The 19323-nt window shown below is 33.3% G+C and overlaps 1 protein-coding gene across 1 annotated transcript; it reads left to right on the top strand.

Annotated features, from left to right (window-relative positions):
• Positions 1-757: 757 nt before the first annotated feature.
• Positions 758-18876, top strand: LOC117122305 (cytoplasmic dynein 1 light intermediate chain 2-like). The gene is made up of 12 exons (XM_033267853.1): positions 758-882; positions 3536-3609; positions 4243-4359; positions 5791-6021; positions 7072-7241; positions 8075-8168; positions 8947-9082; positions 9808-9922; positions 12889-12990; positions 13321-13395; positions 14350-14458; positions 15162-18876. Exons 1-12 carry the CDS (start codon positions 812-814, stop codon positions 15260-15262), a joined length of 1395 nt encoding a protein of 464 aa, XP_033123744.1. The 5' UTR covers positions 758-811; the 3' UTR covers positions 15263-18876.
• The last annotated feature ends 447 nt before the right edge of the window (positions 18877-19323 follow it).

Genomic DNA, 19323 nt, shown 5'->3' on the forward strand with positions numbered 1-19323 from the left:
GTATTGAAATACACGCCATCGTGTTGGGATTCAATATTTCGACATTAATTATGTCATCATGTGGGTTCACATCCATACCAACTCAGCCCCCTATGGTTTTGAGTGCATGCACGAAATTGTATGGTTATTGAGGATGTGTGGAGTTGTCAGGTCGCATAAAGAAATAATTTACGGACGTACCTTACATTTTTTACTAAGCGAATCTATAAATTATTTTTCGGCTGAAATTTAAATTTAGGCCTATGAAAAAATTATTAGAATTATAAATTTTAAAACTTGTTTTAATTGGTGACTGTTTTCCCCTGTTGTTTTATTTTTCAGTCGCGCCTCTACAGTAGGCTGCTTATTGTAATTAATATACAAATTAATAAGCAATTCAATTCTATTATTATTATTTTTTAAATTTTTTGATCAAGTTTTTATTAAGTTTTTATTACGCTTTGTCCACACTATACAATTAATTGTGACAAATGTGTGTGATGTGCCCGTATTTGGGTATGATTTATGTCATATTGTCAAATATATGCATCTTTACATACAACTTTATAGTATGGACCAGAGAGTGTGGTATGGACAAGGCTTTAATTGTTGCAGTATTGCTTTAAGTATTTGCTTTCAATAAAAAAAAAAACAAAAAATATTTTCTCCATTATAATTAGCAGAATTTGTTGCGTAAGATCATTATAACCATGGATAGAGAGAGTTATTATAGCTGATAATGACACTGCCCGCTCCTAAAATACGAAATTCTTACGTCAACAGCGAGATACACTGCGCAGACTCCAGTCATCCAGGTTTTGGATGAGTCAAAATGGCGCCCGTCGGTCAAAGAATCGGAAATGGCGAGCAAAATAATGGAGAGGAAGGACAGCAAAACCTATGGTATGAGGGGTTGTTAATGTTTTAAAACAATTCATTTTCATTTAAAGTACATACTGTGATAGTTATATGACAATAGCCATCGATCGAGGCCTGTCAGTGTCTCACTAGCGTAGCCTAGGCTAGGCTACACCAAGGTAGGGAGGGGTCCGGGTGTGACAGGGCTCGTGAGGTGGGTGAGATTGGCGAGTGGGCCTAAGAAGGATAGGGCCCAGACGATTCGCTCCATTTTAGGCCGATCGAGCCTAATTCGTCCAGCGGTCTCGTACCTGTTTTCATGATGAATGGGCTAACAAAATTTTTGTCCAAGTGCAGTATTATTTGAATGATGTGGGTGCGGTGCCCTCGTGTATAGTGAAGTGTTTGTGAAGTTTAGTTACGCACATTGATTTGTGGGCGTGGTGGCAGGAACAGGACGGTGCTTTTGTGTGCAGGTGTGAGACAAGTGTGGTTTGTAGGGTGGGGCTTGTTTAATGTTTTGTTGAATAAATTAGTCGCCAAGGTTCTTATCCGAACCCATATGGTTGTATTATTAGTATAGGCCTAGGGTGGCTAGGCCTACTTACTTTATTTAGTACTACTACTAGGCCTAGGTTAGGCTGCCTAAGTTTAAGCTAGGCCTAGCCTAGGCCTGCTTCAATATTCTTCATCAGATACCTTGCAGTGACAAGTAGGAGGTGCAGTGCCAAGGCTTTGTGAACCCTAAACAATCAGAATTTAACTTCATTTTATTTGGGGCCTAGGCCTATTTCTTTACTATATAAATTTTAATGATGATAATTTTTATTGCGCGCATCTCAACCAAAAAATTCCCCCAGATACACCACTGAAAATAATAATAATAATAATAGATTTGTTTGTTTATTCAGAAATTGCATAAAGAACACAAATTTAGGTCTACTTATTTCCGTACTTTGGTACTTGTGCATGTAAGCTTGAAAATATGGATAATTTTTCATTCCTGATGATGACATAATTAATGTCGAAATATCGAATCCCGACATCATGGCGTGCATTTCGATATTTGGAGTATATATTATACTATCTTATTTCCATTGTGTTCCCAATAACACATCATGCAAAAAAGAATTTCAAAACAACAATCTCAGATGTACACTAAAACTATATACTGGGGAACATGTAACTCATTTAACAGTCACTGTCCCAAGTTGATAAAATGAGTGCAGATGATACTAATAATTAGATAAGATAAAATATACTTATTGTTGTTGTACACAACCAGTGGTGTACATAAAAGTCATTAGCCTTGATACAAACAGTAAAAAAAACGTAAACAATCTGTCACATAAATTAATTCACATCAAATAACTTAACACACATCATATAACTTAATTACCTATCTATTATTATTTTGTGGCCATGGACAAAAGATTTCCTGCATCTGTTTGTGTTGAATTTTAGTGGAAGAAGTCTACCTGATTTGTTTACAGTGAATCGCTCACCCTATTGGCGACAGTCGCAATCGGGAAGGCACCCCGATTCGTCTGCAACGCATTCAGCGAAGTTGAACCAAGGTTGAACCTGGTTCAACTTTGCCGATTGTGTTGCAGACGAATCAGGGTGCATTGCTAGCTGCCTTGACGCAATCAGGAAGGCACCCCGATTCGTCTGCAACGCATTCAGCGAAGTTGAACCAGGTTCAACCTTCTCGACACCTTTTGGCGACTGTCGCAGATAGGATGAGCCATTCTATGGTAACTGAGCTTAATTGGAACCCTAACTTTATTGTTACATTGCTTGCATTTACTTTTAAGGGCATAAGGTTAAGTGTTGCTTTGAACACACTATGAAAAATAAAGGTTGCCGAAATCCCTGATACTGGTGTTGTAGATTATACAGTACTATGAAATGCTAAGCTTGTAAAAATTAAGTACCTGTATTACTATTCATGCATTGTAATGGAGCACAATAGTACGTATTAATTATATTTGACAGGGTACTTTATGAAAACAGAATAAAATTAGATTTAGTGAGTGAAATCGCAATACATATGTAATGGAAAATTCAACGATTTTGTATTGATCATTTTGTTAGCTATTAGATTGTTTTCATGTTATCTACTGATTGTACAATTTTTGTTTATGGTTTCCAACTTGCTGATTCCAAAATCTTTAAAGTTTATGCTATAAAATTTCATTTTTTGTTGTAAATAATAGTTATTTGTTTGATAATAATATACAATAATATTAACAAAGACTAAAGAAAGTGATACATGTCATCATTCATTCAATATTTCAAACATCATTTGTGAACATCTACAGGAATAATTTGATGTACAGAAACTTGTCCTACCTTTTTATTCTGTACAGTAGTGTGGTAGTGTACCAGTAATAATCTACAGTATAATATACCTTTCTTGTTTGTATTCATAATTATAAATGTATTGTTTGAATTTATTAATATTTTGCAAAGCTCACCTTGTTGATTCAAAAATAAAAAAATCTATTATCTTCTAATGCTTTGACCCTGTTTATTCAAAAGTGTTTTTCATTTTTGAATAGGGTTAGCATAGGTTGTTCGAGTCACATGAAGATAATTTAATAATTTTATTCACTTTAGAATACATATGATTAAGTATTTTTTAATTGTCCAGATTTTATTTTATTTGAATAAGTTTTCTGCAACTCATTTGCAGGTATTCCATCCTAGGGGAAGTTTCAACACATTCAAGTTCAAAATTACCAGCAAACAAATCTATACTTGTGCTTGGTAAGTTTATTCCTCTCCGTTGTTCCATATGGTGACCTCTTTTTTTTATGTTTGTTTGTTTAAGAGCACACATAATAACATGCTGTATGCTATTGTGTTTATTCCTGAGCTTGTTGTCAAGCAAATTAGAAAATGGTTTTGATGTATACACTATTGATCACCATTTTATACTTTTTCTTGTTTTTTTTTCTTTCAGGACTGTTGTTTTCATGGTCTTCAGCAGCTTTGGTCTCTAATTAGAATAATAAAAATAAAAAACATGTTAATTTGGGACCACAGAAAAGTGGTCTTTAATTGGAGGTGATCTTCAAATTTGAAGGGGTCTTTAATTTAAGTGAGACCTGTATTTAGGCTGTACACTGCAAATCAAGTCACTCTTTCCAAACAATACATTTGTATTGTATGCAAATCAAATTGACCACAGTTAAAATTTAGGATATTCCCATCTGATACTCCTGTGAGATTTCAAATAGTTGTTCCTCCTTTTGCTGAGTTCACATACAGCATTAGAATACATTTATTTCTAAATATTGTAGCTTTAGATAGCAACTGTATAGTTCATATTCTTTGAAATAAAAGAAAAAAAAAATAATGAAATTTATAAATCATCTAGTCTGTTGTGTTTTTTTACAGGTGATGATGAATCTGGGAAGACTTCTATGGTTGCACGTCTTCAGGGGAATGAAGATCCTAAGAAGGGTTCTGGGTTGGAGTATACATATCTGGATGTAAGAGATGAGGATAGAGATGGTAAGGATGTGAACTTTCTGTGGTTTTCATTCCTTCTTGTTTGAATTGTCATGTAATATTAATACACTAAATCTTTATTTGTCCTACTTCAACTTGAAAGTTTGAACTGAGCCCCTGGGAACGTGTGGTAGTCGCAGTAGAATGCCACCCAACAGCATGCGACGGATACATATTTTCCTGCATAAATCTCAATGTGAGGGTTGTTCGAAGAGCAGAGCAATCAGACTTTAATTAAAACCCTGCGCTGACCAGGTTTGAACGGTCTTCAGCACAAGAAGCAGGAACAACAACTCTTAACACTCTGCCCGCCAAACACGGAGGTCTCCATGTTTGGTAACACAACGCTTGACCGCCAAACACGGAGATGTCCGTGTTTCAGGTTTCTTAACGGAATCTGACATGTGCTAACAATTTGAACACTATAGTCAGTCTGGACCGTAAGTATTTCACTATTTGTCTGTTTGCATTAGCGTAGAGCGGTATTGAATTACTTTCACGAAATCTCAATTATCTCAGCTTCGTTGTGCGAAATTGTGTAAATCTCCAAAAGTGAGTCATTTTCATTTTACTGTTACGGATCACAGACTGTTTGTAGTTCTTGTGGTTCTTCACTACATGTCAATCTGATCACATACACATTCTCAACAAGCTTCGGAAAAGTGTTAAAATTTGCCAAAAAAATCTGGCAGTGGCTGATAATATTTGTTCAAACTCCCGGCGTTCAGAGTGTTAACCAACTACTCATAGCAAGTAGAAGTTGATACAGTGTATGACATTGATGTTTGGACTTTCTTTGATTTGAACTTTTTAAATTTGCTGTCTATTTTGTGAATACATTGTACATTCAAACACATGTATAGCAATGTTCCCTCCAGTTGCAACACTTATAGAAAATAGATAAAATATTTATCTATGTGCAACGTACAACATTATTCCTCATAACCTTTTGAAAGGTAGACGGCAAATTTCAAAATACTACGTAAAGCATGAAACACTCAAGTTTCAAGATAGAGATTGGCATATTATTGTGAATACTCTAGAAAAATGATAGGATTTTATTTTTGGACAAGGCAACATTGTTAAACAATGACAGAAGCCTGATGTCTGCAGAATATGCATTGTTTTATTTTGCTGTCAGAGAGACTTCTTCTGATGCGTATATTTGTGTGTTTCTTTTTACCTTTTTGATGTTTTCCTCTGTCATTTTGGATGGTTTTTGCTTTGTAAATTTTTTCTATGTAATGTTTTTTCAATCATGAATTTCATCTTCAATAAAAGTATACTTATTTCAATTTTTTTTAAAAGCAAATCCATAACAACATATGTTGCCGAAATGTAGCTGGTTAATGTATTATTGTCTGATGTAAGTAAAGATATTAGATGAAGAAAGTGAAGGTGATTATCTAAATATTTATTTTGAATTAATTTCAGATATTGCAAGATGTGGTGTCTGGCTTCTTGACGGGGATGATGACCACTCTCGCCTTCTACAGTTTGCCCTTACAGCTGACAATATAGAAGACACATTGGTAATACTGGTGGTAGATATGTCCCAGCCTTGGAATGTTAAAGCCTCCCTAGACAAATGGTCCCGAGCACTAAGTGTCCACATCAGCCGATTAAATATTGCACCACAGAAAATGCGAGATTTGGAACAAAAATGTAAGCATTTAAAAAAAAAATTAGATTTGTTAAAATTCTTTTGGGTTTTTTTTTTGTTTTTTAAAGCTTCCTTGTTTAATGAATACTCATTTACAAAAGTTAGAAATTACTACATTCAAGCAAGATTGAGGTAAAAAGGAGGTGAACATAGGTGGTGGTATCATCATCATCAGCTCCATCAGCTCTTGCCCAGTTTGTTTTTTCCAGGTATACGTGATATACATCCACTTTTTTTGTCTTCATTTCCTCTTTTTTCCTGGTTTTCCTTGATTGCCAATTCTCCTAATGGTGTTGGTAAACTGGCATTATATTATTATTTTATAGGACTTATAAGCGCACATATCCACATAATTGCTCAAGGCACTTTTTTTACTGGTCATTGGACACAGAATCGATCATACACAATGTGTAACCCCTTCACTCATTGGGGAGTATTCCTAATTATGCGTGTAATCAGCACAACTAATTCCATTCCGAATCATTCACTTACTAGCAGGTACCCATATACTTCTGGGTGAAGAGGAGCATATGCATTATTTTAAGATGGTTTACTCTCAATATACTTTTTAATCATGAATGACCAACCATGATGAGTAACCTTTTTTTTCTATATGACTGTACTTAAAATCTGTTCACAAGTTAATGTTCCATCTCTTTATCATCACCTTTTAGTAGCAAATCATTGTAATTTGATTCCAATCACCAAAGTATTGTAATAATAACATTTATTGATAATCATCAAACCAATCATTTGAACTTAATTAATTTTTTATTCTTCTCTGTTGTTGTTAAGCGCCTCGAGGTTGTGTCAACGTGAGGCGCTATATAAATCCAGAATTATTATTATTATAAATTACCTGATGAATTGTCCGATTCACAAAATGATTCACTGTGTTTCCAAAATTTTGTTTGCAGGATTATAGCAACTTGCAACACCTACAAATATTATATTGTTTATGATATTTTTGGTCATTAATGATCTTGAGCCACAGTTACCACCCTCTGCCATTAAATGCATGCTGTTAACACTATCTTCTGCTCTTTTTTCAGTGATTCAACAGTTTCAGACTTATGTGGAACCAGATAGCACTCAAGAAACGTCAGGAAAGAAGAGCACCACAGTTGTCACTCCCAATGAGGAAGAGCAGGTTCTACTGCCACTTGGAGAGACTACATTAACACATAATTTAGGAGTCCCTGTCATTGTAGTATGTACTAAGGTAAGTTGTTACATGTCTATTTTGGGAATACAGTTAAACTTGCCTAAGTCGACTTTTCCTAAGTCAAATAATTTCAAAGTCAAACTTATTTTACATGCCAAATTGTTGTGTTTTCCATTAATTAACAGTCTGTAAGTCAAATTTTATCTAAGTTAAACAATATTTCAATGGCATTTTGGATTCGACTTAAGCAAGTTCTACTTACTTACTTGGATTGGATAATTCAATTATTTTTCATGGGTAAGTTCCTTATATCTGTTCATACAGGTAAGTATCTCACTCACAGACCAACATCATCACTACTACTATTATGATTCAATAAACCAAATATTTCTCATTTGGTTATTCACATTATCATTGCTGTTGCTATTTTTAATTGTGCTTCTGTTTCCAGTTGTTAAGGAACACTTTCCACAATCATATGAGCTAAATTTACTCTAGTTAAAAAGGATTATATCCATAATACATAATTATATAACCTTAACAGTTACATAGACATAGCCATTCGGATTTCATTGAATACAATCAATGTATACAAGCTATTTCATTGCAAAGAATACAAGAATTGGTTCCCAAATTATTGTCAATATTATTATAGATAAGTAGAGGTTAATTAGTTTTGGCTGCCTGTTTCATGTACTTTGGTAGTACAATATAGTTATTAACATTTTTAATTAATAACGCAAAGTATGTATTTATTTTTAATATTAAAGCTATACAGAGGCTTAAGCTCATCATTAATTCTTATATGACATTGATATTGTGTAATGTATGTTCAAGCATGTTAATTTTTTTCTCTGTGTCTTTAAATGTTTCTTTTATACATTTTTCAGTCTGATGCTGTGTCAAGTCTAGAAAAAGACTTTGATTATAAGATCGAACATTTTGATTACATCCAACAGTTCATCAGGAAGTTCTGTTTAAACTGTATCCTTTTTTTTTCAAAATTAACAAAACCTGACTCAAGGTTAAGCCCGGCTTACCTTTGCCGGGTGTTCTGACTAGCTACATTAGCCAGACGCAAGAATTTGCATATTAATGAACCGTAACCAGGAAATGAGTTTTGAAACATTGCATGCGAAACGTACGCTCGCTCACAGCACACGTAATTAAATGCTGATTGGTCATTTTTTTACCAAGGACACCCCCGCAAGGGGCCCCCCCCCTTGCAGTGATTGAAACCCGTCTTAGAAAAAGTTAAACACGGTGGCACGCCAGGCCTTGTTACAATAGGAAGAACACAGCCCAGCTTGAGATAAGCCACCTAGTTCGGACTGGCAGGTGGATAAACTTGGTGAGTTAGGTTGGAATTATCCACCTAGTCTGAATGTAGCCAAAACCTTTTATAAGTTAAATATTTTTATATATCTTTCAGGAAAACCATAATGTAATGTGTTGCCAGGGGTTTCCGGACACAACATAATTCCAAAGTATACAAGTGGTCTCCAACGTTGGCAAGCTATCAGTCAGTCAGTCTTTTAAGATTTCCATCTTCAAAAAAAATCTCCTCTAATTCAAGACCAATTTTTCAAAGAACCAAATAATAATCTGTTAATCTTTCCCTCTATGTGGAGACCAAACCCCAAGACCACCCCAAATTTCTAGGTACCAAAGACGGTCTCAAATTGGAGGGCGAACTGTATGCAAATATTTACATCTATTATCACGAAAAGTATTTAATTTTCCTTAACATAGTGATAAACAGATGGTGCCGCTTTATTCTACATATCTGTTAAAGAAGAGAAGAACTGTGGATTACTCAAGAAATATCTCCTTCACAGGATATACAACTTTCCATTCAATACTCCGCCCTTAGTTGTCGAGAAGGAGGCCCTCTTTATGTAAGTTGCAAAAATGTTTACACACGTTTTATTATGTAGTATAATGTATGCTTAGTTGAGGGGACTTGAAAATGGAATGAAACTGTAGGCTTAGTTGAGAGAGTTTTAAATAGTTCAAAAAATAAATACACAGTGTGATATAATCCTTTTTTCTTTTAAAGTACAAGAAGGTAACTAACAAAACATACAGCACAAACCAGAATAAACAAATTTACTTTTATGGCAACCCTGTTTTTGGTGTTTGACACACTGTTGGGTCTGGAATAAATAAATAAAAATAATTGAATAAATGCTGTATCAGGACCCTAATATGGAAATGAGCTTTTAAGGATCATCCTCTTGCTAATTTTTTTGTTTATATTTTTTATGTAGTTAATATGTACTGTATATGATTATGTATTGAAAGCAATAAATAATAAAGAAACAAAATCAGGTAGAATGGTTTTAATGCCTAGATTTTAAGATGATATACAGTAGCAGTATATTCAGTTTATGGCTTGATATGGGCTGAATAAACAAAAGTACGTACAGGTATTTAACAACAGCCAACATGACATGAATCAAAAAGTTAAAACACTAAGCACAGTAGTTGTCATTTTGTGTTGTTTATAATGTGCCTACTGGTTGCTGTTTATTTGTATGGAGTTCTATTCTTTTATTGTTATTATATATAATAATAATTATAATTATTAATGACTAAATAAATTTATTGTTTTATTATGCAGCCCATTAGGTTGGGATACTTTGAAAAAGATCAGCATTTGCTATGAGAATATGATGAACATCAAACCAGATGATCCATTTGAAGATGTGCTCATTAAACCCCCAGTCAGTAGGAAGGTAGGTCAAACAATACAAGGGCAATCTCACTGCTTGCTTTACTTTAAATTAGAGGCATCTCTATCCTTAAATGTTTCAGCGTGTATTACTGCAAAACCAGAAACTTTCGCTGAACGAAACTTTCGCGAATTGATAATTTTGGCCGTTTTCGTGACTTTAAACTTTAGCGAATCGCAAAAGGCCTAAATTTTATTCATGAGAGGAATACCATACAATAGCTGAAAATATCGTATTGTTAGTTCTAGTTCTAGGTTAGATAGGCCTACAGCCACTGTCTTGGCTACAATAGCTAGGCCTAGGCTAGGTGCCATAAGCCTGCAGCCTACCTCAGCTGCTAGGACCAGGACTTAGCTGACCATCCCAGGCACAGTTAAGAAAGACACAAGTTTACATACATTACAATGTCAATATACTCACTCATACGATATTCCTAAATTTTGTATGGTATTCAAGCATTCTACAATGAACAATATTTATTCCTGTAGGCCTAATATTGATTCAAACACATTGATTGATAGTGACTGAGCATCGTGGTTTGTCAAGGTATGAAGATTAGTTTTCCCATTTAGGCCTAGGCCCTAGATCTGTATTGCATCGTCGTTGGCGAGTTTAGGCCTTTAAATAATACCGACAATTCTTGCTGTTTATTGTTGATTATCATCTTTTAAGAAGTTGAAATTAATATTTGGTGTAATTTAGTGATTTTTAATGACCAAAATCTCCTTTGTGAAACTGATTCGAGATTCACGATGATCAGATAGTATTCTACCGATCTTTTTTAAACATAGAACATGTGACCTGAAAATTATTTGCGGCATAAAATTTTCTGGTTTTACAGTATACATCTAACAAGGGTACTCATGTTATTAAAGGACATGACATTTAGTTAACATTCAACTTTTCCAGCCTATATAAATATATTCTGGTGTGTAATCTTGCACCCAAATGTTACTCATGTTTTGTTATGATGAGGAATGACATTTAGTTATACATTCCTGTAAACCTTTATGAAAATATTCTGGTGTGTGTATATATTCAAAGGTTACTTGATCATGTATTGATGATGACATGGCATTTTAACATTGTTGATTGTAAGCATACATCACAATGTTTCAGTTTGTATTATACATCCAAAGGTCACTCATGTCATGATAAGGCCATGACATTTAAATAACATTGTTCTTTATTACAAACGTTTCTTGCATATATATCAAAATGTCCTGGTGTGTATTATACATTGAAAGGCTACTAATGTTATGGACATGATATTAATGATGCACTGTGTGTCATGAGCTAAAAAAATTGAGAAATTCAATTTCATATTAAACCCTTTGAAGTCCCAAGAGGGTTTATTATAGGTTACTGCGGCCCCTTAAGCGGTTTTAATAGGTTTCTGAAGAATTCATAATAAATTTCTATGACTGTAACTTTCTAAAAAATGTTGGGTTTGATTGTTAGGTAAAATTGTTTGACTTTTTACCTAGGTCAATGGTCATGTGCCCCAAAATTGCAATTTAGGGGCCCAAAAAGGGTACTTTTTTCCTCCCATAAGCCCCATGTAAACGACACTAAAAAAATTTCTATGTTAAAAAATGTTACGCATTATGTGGAATATGTTGTTTTCTACATAAAAATAAGGTGTTTGGTTAAAAAAAATTATACTTTCATATATTTATGACGATTTTTTTATGCCCAAGGTCACAAAAGTCATTGAGGTCAAAATTTGGGGAACGGCCTGTATGACACGCCCCCTCCCCAGATAGAGGGCAAGTAAGCCTAGCTAGGCCTACATACTGTATGCTTATTTCTAACTAGGGTGGACTACTGGACCTAGGATATATTTCACTAAAATTAGTACACTTGATAAAATAATAATATAATATAATAATAATGGAGAAGATGGGGGTAGGGGTATTGAAATATGAGAGGAGGTACATGTACATGACCAAACCTGAAATGAACGTTTGCAGACCTAGGCCTAGCATTACTAGTTGCGCTGCTAAAGTTTCTAGTTAAAATCTCTCCTCAGATTCATATTATTTATATTATTAATTAATTAATTAATTAATTTTTTATTTATTATATAAACAATCCCGCTATCCTTGTCTATCCAAGTACATCAATCATTGACAGAAAAATTATTATTTTTTTTTTTTTGCTCTATACAATCGCTAAGCCTTGTCTCCTACTGTTTTAATAATGCTGCCATCTGTTGCTGACTCTTTTAGGTGATTTCCCTAATGTCATAGTAACTAGATATAGGTCCGTACCATATACGGACCGCGCATCCAGGGACAGTAAATTACTCTGTATGGGATACAGACCACGACCTCAAAGGGTTAAATTGCTTAATTTGTATTTATATTTCATGAATACTTACCTGGATGAACTGATATAAGCCAGATTCCTAATGGAACTTACCTGCGAAAAATAATGGAATCATCTAACCCAGGATTATATAACGCATCAACGTTATGTAACAACCTTCAAATTTCCTTTTCTCATTGCTCAATTAGAGCTCCGTCCACACTAGCAAAAAACTGTCATATGCCCATATATAGTCATGATGTGCCTATATATGGTCATGATATGATGTCATGATGACCATATTTTAGCATGTTTTTTTGTGTCAAATAAAATTTGATAGTCTGAACAATTGGCTTAATATACAACAAATGCGAAGAGCTTGTGGCTGCTGTTGCCATTTTTTCATCATTGTAGAAAAGAAATAAGACACACATTTAGACCTCCAAACTATGGGGTATACTAGTAATCATAAAATGATCATAAGATTCTCATGTGAATAATCATATGTTCTCATATGAACACAGATTTGGTGGTATGAGCCATTTAGGAAAACCCCATAATGTTATAGGAGAGACTTTAAATAAACTTTGGATTTCGTAAATTGTGTGTTGCCATTGAGTTTCTTAACAATGGATTCATTTTGTTTTTGTTTTCATTAGGGAATTCAAGATTGTCGGGAAACTGTTGCGGAAGATGAACAACTGTTTCTGATGAGACAGCAGAATATGTTGAGCAAGAATATTTCACAAGGAAAAGCAGCTGTAAGTTATACTACTTTTTACTGATAATCCTTTTTAGTCATGAAAGATTATTTTTTGAAAATTGCCTTCCTCTGCAATTTTAGAGGTATAAAAAGCAGTAATACCCTCTGTTATTGTTATTACATTATTATAAATTTTATCGACAAAAAATAGACTTTAAAATAATAAAATTGACTAAAATGGTTTTAGTACTATTTAATGAAATATTTGTTATATATTTTCATATAATAAATATTAATGATTTTATTAATAAGGATTTAATTAATTGAGACAGCATTTTATATTTATTATGCTTTAAATAATACTTAAATTATGCACTTTGGTTTATAGGAATCACCACAGCGGCCAAGCAAGACGTCGGCTTCACCAGCTGCTGTAACACCAGGAAGTGCAAGCAAAGCAAAAGTTAGTAACATTAATATATCGTATAGGAATCAATAAACTATTAACCTACCTAATGGCTAACTAACCCAAGAATACCAACCCATATAAATAAATTGTGAATCTTTGAGCAGTTCATCACTTGTTAAGTTGTGATGATAATTAATTTTTGTGAAAAAATTTCCCTATCCACAACTCCAATCTAAGAACCCATTTTTGCCGAATAACCAGTTATTTGCTTAATGGAAAAATCTTCCATAATACGTTATTGCTAAAAAAATTGCTTCTTAATTTAACATGGCTATTGCGTTAATGGACCATAAATTATATAACCACTAGAAATGGAATTAGTCTCCTATGTCGATGTTCAATGTACTTAAACAAGCAAAGCAAACACAGTTTTAGTATGTAGTAGTCTGTTTACTTTGTGACAAGGTCATTGAACTGGGTCGCTAAGGTCATATCTAACCTGGTATTTGTGTTGTACTTATAAATTGTGCCAAAATAACCAGTTGAATGGCATGCCAACTCTATAACCCCTATTTCTTCTGCAAAATTTAAATGGGTAATAGGCATTTATTAAAGTGCATTATACATGGTCTCTATGTGCTAGAGTGCAAAAAGAAGGTGAAAAAGGCCTAAATGAAAACACAACAAGAATAAAGTAGATTGATTTTGTATTTTCAGAAAGGGAAGGGGCCTGGTAGTTACATGTTTATTGTAACTGTTTAAGTGATTGGTTAAAGTCTACTGTTGAAATGGGGCCTTTGTCCCTAAAATTATTGTTTAGATGAGCTCTAACTAAGATATGGGGCCAAGCTGGTGTACTCCTTCAGATCTTTATATATAAATATAGCACATTGTCGGTAGAGCAACATATTGATTCCCACCAACCCATAAAATGCTGTGTACAAATTTGATAGTGTATTGTTATTTTTTAACACGATTTAATCTTAATGCCTTTTTTAATTTTTTAAGATCGATCCAAGTAAAGCTGGTGGCACACCTAATGAGGGCGTTTTAGCGAACTTCTTCAACAGTTTACTAAGTAAAAAAACAGGAACAGGATCGCCACAATCCAAAGCAGGTATGCATTATGTCTAAGTACCAATTATTCAATTGAAATATATTTATGTGAGCTGTCGTGACAAAATGAGTCTTGTGGTACGCCAGGTCAGTTTGATATATTCAAGAAAATATATCTGAAGTGATAATTTGGCAAGAATTGGGTTTCAATTTTTCTTATAAGTTTAATATGTATATTTTACAGTAGCAGAATTTCTGAGTTGAGGTAATCTTGATATTGAGGCACATTTTAAAGCTACTTTTTAGAATTGATAGGAAAATCAACACAAAATTTATCAGTTATTTTTTTTTAGAGGCGATTTTCTCTTAATATGTTTTTAGACATCCAAACTTTAAAATGATCATATTCTCATTTTACTTAACATAGGAACATGATTCAAAGACCAAAATAAAGCTTATATAATCAACTATCTAAATATAACAATAACCCATTTTTCGTTTTTGATATTTTTTAACTCATTTTGTCACGAAAGCTCACTTTTTTGGAAAAAAACCAAAAAAACAGATTTTTGTATCATGCCGAAGAAATGGCACGGAGTCAATTCCATGTCCAGGCCAAGAACAAGAACGACTTGTTGTGGCGGAGTTTTTAGTCTTTATCATTGTAATTTGATTACCATCCAATGATAAGGGAAGTGATTATATCTCAATTTTCAGTAGTTTCCTCTCTAATCTACTACATTTTCTTTTTCTATTCTTTGCAGGAGATAAGGCTGTTCGGAGTGATGCGAAAGCAGAATTAGATCGAATGACAAAAGGAAAACCGGTGCCAAGCCAAGCAAGCTCAACTGGTAGCGCCTCATGAGTTTGTTCAATCATTCTAACTTGTTCTAAATATAAATGTATACAACTCCTTGCATCGTGACAGCCATAGTGACCACATACTACATGGCCATTTTGCAGAGACGACCTGATATGTTTTGAAGTAATGTGTGCAATTGACAGAAGGGGAAGCACTCGGTCGGTAAAACTACAAGTACTTACTCATCCCCTTTCATTTATTGTTTCAATAGATGTTGTTGGTTTTATGTCTGCTGTTGTGGGAAGCAGAATTATCACAAGCAATATGCCAGACCCACCCACCACTAAATTTTTCAGAGATTTTATAATTCATTAATATAAAACTTATTACATTTTAAAAATAGAATCAAGTTAAAATGAAAATATGCTTTTTCTGAATGATTTGGCAACAAGGTATGCTTGGTTTTTAGCACTTCCTTCATACCAGTAAGTTTTATCTGCAAGGGGTGCTCTGCTGGTCAACTAAGCTTCTGTTGTGGTCTTTAATATAAGTATATAATATATGAATATAGATATAGATCCATCTGCGGCACAACATAAATGAATATTAGTTCTTAATTTTTGGAACATGAAATTTTAATACCAATAATTGAGACACCGTGTGTGTTTTAGATGACTACTACAAGAAAGTATATCAGCTGTCTGTAAAGTATCAGAATGAACAATTAATTACAGACAATAGTAACTGATGGAGCGAGTTATGGAGAGGTCAGAAAGCCAGTTAGTAGAGTAAATGTATAGACATTAAAGAAGCCACATCTCTGTTTGATACAATATTTAAGTTTTATGTTTAGGAATCTATTTAGGTTCAAAATGCTGGTGGCAATGAAGGTGGGATTTAAAGGTGGATTATACAAGTATTGTATAGCAGGGTGGAAAGGTGTATCTATATATTATGTATATCTCTGGCTGTGTCTAGTCCATGTGAGTAAAAGTGCTATTTCAATTCCGATATCAAGACATTCAAAGAATGAAAAACACATTCAATCACTCCTGCCACTTGGATTCACCACAAAACTCTTCATGGTCTAATGGTTATGGCATTTACCATGTATGCGAAAGGTCTAGTTCAAGTCCCAGTGGAGGTTGATTTGGGGTTTTTTTCCATTCTTTATTAGATGTTTTAATAATATTTATTTGTTTCATTATCTGGCTTGTTGTGTCTGGGTGTTTACCCATATGCCTACATATAATAAAAGTATTTCTTTTGAGATTATAAATCTATAGAGCATGCCCATAATGATTTGCCTATTTGTACTTACCGATATTTCCTATTATTTTGATCTAAAAACCAACAGCAGTTCATTGTCAATTGTGTTTAAAAACTCTGATATAGATAAAAAATGGGACATTTAAAAATCAACAAAATACAGTTATTGCTAAATTCAAGTGAAGCAGGCTTAAAATGCATCTTAAGAAAAGAGAGCTAGAAAAATAATGAAATGTCAATATTATTAGTTGTAGATTTTTTTAAGGTTCGAGAGATAACTTAAATGCTACTTGGATATAGGCTGTGATTGCATGAATGGAGTAGAATGCCTAAGAGATGAGGTATTATTTTAGATATTTTACAAATACAACATGGTTTGAGGGAAATTAACGTATTCTACATCCCGGGAAGTTAGACAATTGGGACTAACTGCTGATGCAACGCAGAGGAAGGTATTATTTCCAGTCATTCCACACCGATGATATACAGTACCCTATAAATATTTTACCAAGAAGGTCTTGATGTTAAATAGACATTTTGGAAAGATAGTAGTACATCCCTAAGTTGTTGAGAACTGTAGTAACGGATTGTGTAGTACTTTTTCCTACTTTCTACATCTGCAAATATATTATATGACACATGTGAGGTAGTAAGTAAATTACTGTATTGAGTACCAAGTGAAATTGACCAATAAAATGTTGGTATCTGTATTACTTAATAAATATTTATGGGGTATATTAATATACAAATATTTACTGGGTTGAGAGGCATGGTTTAAATTATAGCCCTTGGTGATCTGCAGGCTGTAGTCTGTCCCTCTACTTTGTCACAGGACATAGTACAGCTTCTGGATCAGTTTGGGCTATAATTTGAACCATGCTCCTCAACCCTATAAATATATGTATGCTACTATGACCCGATTAAATTCCCAGTAAATATTTTGTTTTATATACCACTACATAGATTGTAGGCATATTGACATACTGTAAGGCATGGCTAGAAATATTCTGCAGCTTTTAACCAATCAAATGCCTGGAATCTATGTAGTCTATATAATAGTAACTGTATTTCAATCAGATATGGAACAGAAAGAAGAATTAATTGATGATGCACTGACGAACATTACATTCTAAAAATATTACAATTGACGGTGAAAATGTGGTCATTGACAGTTGTTGGCACCATGTATTAAATATGTCCAGAAAGATCTGTAGGTAGAATTAGAATAACAAATGCTAATGGGTTTGATCTTGGGTTTATAATTAACAGTATAGTAACAAAATAGTTAAACAGTATGCTTCTCAGATCATTGCTTTTGTTATTTATTATAAAAAATTATCCCAAATTATATTGCTTTATAAAATAATTCTTCATAGATGATAATTTTATTCCAGTAGATTGTTGTGTATTGGAGGTAAACACAATAACGTCTTTATATTTATGTATGTAAAGTATTTACATATTTTAACAAACTTCAAGGCTAATATGTAATAATTTTGGGAAGATCATTTTGGTTAGATATAAATGTTAACCATTCATTTTTTACTGTTTTTAGGAGCACCTATTATCTTGCCAGTATAGTAGGTATTAATAAATTATCACTAGTACTTCCATATTAGGTCTTAATAAAAGACATACAGTAATAAAGTCACAGAATCCTCTACAACATTTGCCAATGATATATTATTTATGAACATAGCTTTTGGTATATTTTATACTTGAATTTGGGGATTGTTTTTGTTTCTTTTTTTTTTAATGCACCATTATATAGTATTTTTTTTTACATATTTTTTTTTCTATTGACAATTGAAATTTTAGGAATGATTGTTTTTTTCAGAAGATATTGTCACTTTAATTATCTGAAGCAACTGTTTCACTGCACAGCATATTTGCATTGGTTCAACTCATTATCACCATGACAAAATAATGATTCAAAATAAATTGTCTTTTGTTTTAGATATGTATTTATAGAATAAGAAAATTATTTAAGATATCATATATGAATTTATGAAGGCATTAAGATGTGCACATGTAATTATAGTTTGTAGAATGTCACAAATTATGATTTAATATTTGAAGGATATCTTCACGTGCTTGCAAAAATCTAATTGTTACCTGTTAAATGAAAATAATCGTGTTATTGGAATTTTATCAGAATGGTAATAGTTGACTACAGTATGTCTGACAATACTGTATGTAGTGTTACCATCAAACATTTTTTTTATTGTTTTTGTTTTATTCTATTTAAAATGTTCAGTTTACTAGAAAATGATATGTGTATGTGTGCATTACAATGTATATGTTGCCAGAAAGTTACAACTTTCTCTTGGAAAAGATGAATCTCTCAAAAAATAATTTTTGTTTTGTCATATACAGTGTAACAATAAAGTGTGAATGAGCAAAATGAAGTTCTTGTCTTGTAATATCACAGTGATAGAAAAACTCAGGTTCTTAGGTAGAAGTTATTAAAATAGTAATTAATTATTTTTTCAGTTATTTTAACTACAATAAATAGCGGCGGAAGCGGTTTTGGTGCAGCGTGAAAGGTTTGGTATCCCAACCTTGAGGTCGGAGTTTCAATCCTTCGCTGTGCATTTCGCTTGTGTCCTTGAGCAAGGAACTTTATCTGCATTGCTTCTCTGCACCCAGTATAAATGGGTACCTGGTGGGGTTGTTTGCTCCTGCATACAGCAGCAACTCTTAGCATGTGGATCCAATGACCAGGGACAGAAGCGCTTCGTATGAATAGAATAAATAAATATGACATTAAAATTGCACAGAATTGATTAAAATCAAACAGAAATTGCAGATACAAAATTATAAATATTAAAAATATTATAAAAAAGAGAACTTGT

The sequence above is a fragment of the Anneissia japonica genome, unplaced genomic scaffold (genome assembly GCF_011630105.1).
Source record: "Anneissia japonica isolate Jap-2015-1 unplaced genomic scaffold, ASM1163010v1 scaffold288246_len349457_cov184, whole genome shotgun sequence".
Lineage (NCBI taxonomy): Eukaryota > Metazoa > Echinodermata > Crinoidea > Comatulida > Comatulidae > Anneissia > Anneissia japonica.